At 30.3% G+C, this 5,323-nt stretch overlaps 1 protein-coding gene across 1 annotated transcript in view; it reads left to right on the top strand.

Annotated features, from left to right (window-relative positions):
- Window positions 1-4,424: 4,424 nt before the first annotated feature.
- The window catches only part of LOC109863266, a gene marked incomplete at its 3' end in the record, with an annotated part of 2,088 nt that continues 1,189 nt past the window's right edge, over window positions 4,425-5,323 (top strand). Inside the window, exon 1 of the mRNA XM_020443499.1 lies at window positions 4,425-4,530. Within this exon, the coding sequence (XP_020299088.1) occupies window positions 4,425-4,530 (106 nt within the window). The remainder of the gene's footprint in view (window positions 4,531-5,323) is intronic.

The raw sequence follows: 5,323 nt of genomic DNA, 5'->3' as shown, positions 1-5,323 counted from the left end.
AAAAGTTCTTGTGACATTTTGACGCACGATTTTTTACTGTGTATAGAGGAAGGTGGGACAAGACGAGGTAGTTAAGGTTTAATGATGGATAAACTACTACTTTTCACAATCACCGCAACACCTTTACTTTTTAATTATATATTCTTTGGTAATCAGTCTTTCGATTCACCTATAAAAAAACCATATCTTTACAAGTTTTCAAACTAAAAAGGTAATGATTCAGAAAAGTTTCTTTTCTCCCATCTTATCTCACAATTGGGATAAGACGAGACCCCCGTGGGCAAGATGAGGTACCTATTAACAAAAGATATAAAATTTATTATTTACTGGGTAGACAACGGAAGCACACATGTATACCTTTATGATCATTGTCTTCTATATTTGCATACGAGCAACGAGCATTTTGATAATAACCCATCTTATTTTCTAAAACAGCAGTAACCGCGTTTTGCATTGTTTTTTTAAATCATTTTTTTNAGTCCGTCTTTTGTTTGTAGTTTCTTATCATTCTGGAACAATGGTAGACTTAGATTTTTATTTATATCTATTTGTCTATNTGGGGCAAGATAAGATAGATATTAAAAATACTCGTTACCTCATCTTGCCTTTTCTTNTCTCGCTAAAATATCAACAAATTTCCACCATTGTACACACTTTTAATTCGTTCCATAGATTACAGTTTACATGTAAACTACAAGTGAACAATGCTCTCAACTTTCTCGACATATCAATTATCATAGAAAACAACAGGTTGATTTGCGATTGGTATCACAAACCAACTTATTCTGGCCGATAAATTATCATTCACAAAATCCGATTAGCCATAAAATAGACACCATATACTCACTTGTCAATAGAGCTATACTTTTATCTGAACCACAATTTCACAGAAAAAATTTAAAATTCATTATTAACATTTTATTGAAGAATAACTATCCAATACTAATAGTACTAATTTTTAATACCATCAATAAAAAATTGAGAACAGTATTCTTAAATAATTTAACAAACACGTTGTTAGTTCTATACAAGAAGATAAAGATGAAGAAAAAAAATTCTTTTTTGTTCTTTCGAACATACATAATTATAACACCATGTTTAATCATATAAATATCAATAACAAAAATATCAAACCTACATATTGTAATTTCAACCAGTTGTCGAAATTTATTAGAACACATAAAGATCCTGTCCCTTTCAACAAGCACAAAAATGTCGTTTACCGTATTTCTTGTCAACAATGTACATTTTCCTATGATGTACAAATTAATAAACAAGTAACAACTAGAATAAAAGAACACATTAATTATGTAAAGAAAGAACAGATCGACACTTCAGTAGTAGCCAAGCATAGTATCGAGACAAGGCATAGTTTTGACTGGAATTCTGTTAAAATATTAGACATAGAGCAGAACAATTATAAACGACAAACCTCTGAAATGTTATACATTAAAAAACAGGAGCATGGTTTGAATTTGATGANNGACANGNAGGTTTTGCATGATACATATATACTTATACTTGACAAACTACAATTTCAACATGCTGAGGGAGTGTTGCTTGTTGAATTCAAACTCTTTTGCTCTTTAACTTCCCTGATAAGAAACCATTTACAAAATTATGTGACAAAATCTTGCACTAAAATTGTAATTTGCAATTATACAGATATATTTTAAGAAATAGATGTAAAAACATTGATCTTTTCTAAAATATTTGTAGTCGTTTGCAAAATTACTTTCCAAANTACTATTTTGGCAAAAGAATAACGATATGGCGAATTATCTTAGCAGTATATTTGCAAAATTAATTTCACAAAGATTCACAAAGAAATTGTCCAATAATTGAGAAAAGAAATTCAGCTATGTGATGTTTCAAATATGTAGAAATATGATTGCATATGAAGAAATGCAAGAAATCGTCGTCACTCATGATGTCATATTGTGCAATAATTTCACAATTTGCTTATTGGAGGTATATACTGTGAAAATGCATAACGACTTTTTCGCAATTTTTGACAAATATTATTTACAAAATTTTATTTCAACAAAACTGTTGCGTGATGGCGAATCATCTTAGTGCAATCATTGCAAAATCGTCGCCATTCATGATGCCATTTTTGTGCAATATTTTCACAAATGTGCCTATTAGGGTTAGTATCGTTCTTACATTCGTGCAAGCATGACTTGTATTTGATACTCAATTGTATATTTTTATTGTATGACGTATATATTAGTTTTTAATTAAATCAGTTGTAAATGATAATTTCTTTGAGGTATGTAAAATTATTTATGGGTGTAATGACAGCTCTGCATTTCAAGTTTTACTGATAGGTGTACATTATTATTGGAACAGATTCAATTGATAAGGACTTAAAATATAGTCAAAACATTTTGAAACACATCCAAGTACATTTATTTATTGAACGACATATTGCACTGGCTCTACATAGCAGTTGAGTTCATATCTTGATTTTGATTTTGAGAGAAAGCCTGAGGTGTACGCATTATTACTTCACTTTATTTAAAAAGTTATTAAGAAAAAGTTCTAGTAATGAAGCATAGTAGCTCAANGGGGTGCATGTAGAGGGGCAGCCCTTCCTTTGCAGCGGGCGCAACCCCCCCCTGCCAACACGCTTTCAACTCAAAGAAAATGTACATAGAATCGAGAAATAAGAGTTTATTTATAAAACTTTTTTTTTTTTTTTTTTGATCAAAGGGTTCGTAATTGTCAATATTTACTTATATTACTTTGTCGCTAACCTCTACTATACTTAGAAATTCGTGTAGTCGTATGTTGAAAGCATTAACAACCTGCGAGAAAACGAAACGAAATCTTGACCTTGTAGCTTTGTTTACATTCCTCAACACATCAGTCCGACATTACACAAACTTAACTGTTCGTAAGAACAACTTGTAATATATAGAATAAAGCATTAAAATTCTGAAACTTCAACTTGCCATATCTCCTAAATCAAGGCCGTCACCATAAAATTTTTTACTTAATTACTCAGTATGACCTGCTCTACAACACGTCTAAAGCGCAACAAAATCGGAGCTGTGTGACCAAAAATGCATAATTACCATCCTTGAAACTTATTCTAAGCAAATTTTCCACAGTTTCATCAAGAATCGCCGTACGATTTTCTTACGTTTTACGGTTTTGACAAATCTTTTACAAATTTGGAGCCACTATGTGATTGAAGCATTCGCTAATTCTTAATTTGTGGATAGTCATGGCAACAAAAGTTCCTACTGCGTCAGTTACCGTTAGCAGATATAAAATCTACTGATTCATTAAAGGAAGTTTGGTTTCCTTTCCACCACTTTTTTCTCTCTTACACTTATTACAGTGATAGTCTATCTATCGCGGTAACACTGCGAAATTNGCGACTTAACTTGAATCGTTCTGTTACCAGTTTTGTGTTTAATTATTAAAACATTAAACCATATAATATTAAGAGAATTATTTTCTTGTGTTATTTTCGTGATATTTTCTGTTTCTACTCGAACGAATATACANAACATATTTATTGTACAAGTCATGTGAAATATATCATCCACGTCGCATTTTTTCTGTGAACTTATTAACCAAGCAATTTTGTTACTATAATTACGAGTAAAAGTACAAGTTGCACATAGAAAATCATGATTTATTCGAATATTATTACTAACATATATGCTGTGCTTGTGTTTTGTGTTATCTTACAGTGAAAAGTATATGTGTAAATATAAAATACTTGATTAATTTTACTATTTATTTTAATTCGATTATTATTTTCTGACGATATTCTTTACTGCNTATGAAAATTGAACTGTGAACATATTTAATGACACTGCAAATAATGTTAAGGTTTTTACTTTTCGCTGTCCAAATATTTCACAGTTGTGGAAAAGTAATTGTGTTACGTGGAGAATCACTTCATATTAATTCATCTACATGTAGAAATGAGAGAAAATATATATGTCTCTCAGAAGACGACGGCGGCGCACTTGTATGGAATGATGACTTAATTCATAGTCAATATCAGCAAAAAAATCGTGCTGACTTCCGTAAGTTATTAACGTACTTACAACATTGCTTTTTAAAATAAACTTTTTAAAATAAACTTTTTCAACAAATTATTTTCCTTTGGTTTATATAACTACACGTTTAAAACTTGTTTGTAAATAAGTTCTACTTTATCTTAGAGTTAAGAACTATTTTTATTGAAAGTTGAAACTAAATATTTTATGTAGTCATATTATACTTCTCGAGAATATACGCTTACAGACACGCATATGATTGTAGAGTTTCACAGTACACATCTATACAATACCTGGATAAATTGCAATTTTAACGCAAACCCAGAATGTTTAGAATCACAAACTGGAATAAGCGGAAAACTAACATTAGAACAGTCGTACGATGTATGGATAAATTGCACAATGAACGCAACAAGAAGCTGGTTAGATTCATGGATGCGAAAAAACTGGAGTCTTACAGATGCTGTGAGAACACCTATGGGTCCCGTACTTGATCAAAGATGGGAAGGTAGAAGATTTACAGTGTGTAAACACTTATTCATTAATTTAAAGTATTTACTATATACACTGTGTCATTATATGTTTGTAAACTGTAGATTTAATATTATTATTTTAAATATTATATATTTAAAATTTTTAGAATTTCGAGAGTCACACACATTCACACAAGATGTTCCAAACATATATTCTTCCATGTTTCCATCAAAATCAATTCCAAAAGCAGGAGCGATATCTGTTTCACTTCGTTCATGGAAGCATGTGAACATTTCTGTCTGTGTTACTAATCAAAAAACTAATTTTTTGTATCAAGGCCTTTGCTTTACTATAAAATTAAGATCTGATAGTATGGCGTCCAATATTGAATATACAAACAATATGAAAGAATCAAACAAAAATCGAAATCAACAGCGCTCTTTTAACAACACCATTTCCAAACAAGTAAGATATATGTATACTACATTTTTTGTAGTTTTGTGATTTTCACGTTTTTTCTTTCTTATGTATAATCAAGAACTGTTAAAATTACAATTTAACAAAGAATATTTGTACTTGAAATATAATTGAGTATGTGTAAATATTTACGACATTGAGAAAGAAAAATATATCACAAAAGAATGAAACAAAAAGTCAGAAAAATCGCCATAAACAACNCAACTACTCAAACATTATATTTAACACAAAAGCATTCATACTTATTCTAGTTACTATCACTATCTGGGACTGAATGGCGAACGTTCGTCATTTCATGGAATTTTTGGAATAGAAATGTTTCCGTTTATGATACTAACGATAATAACAAC

This window comes from Pseudomyrmex gracilis, unplaced genomic scaffold (assembly GCF_002006095.1).
Source record: "Pseudomyrmex gracilis isolate BER0280 unplaced genomic scaffold, ASM200609v1 scaffold_3901, whole genome shotgun sequence".
Lineage (NCBI taxonomy): Eukaryota > Metazoa > Arthropoda > Insecta > Hymenoptera > Formicidae > Pseudomyrmex > Pseudomyrmex gracilis.
The sequence above is the reverse complement of the archived record's forward strand: the minus strand, read 5'-3'. Positions and strand labels throughout refer to the sequence as shown.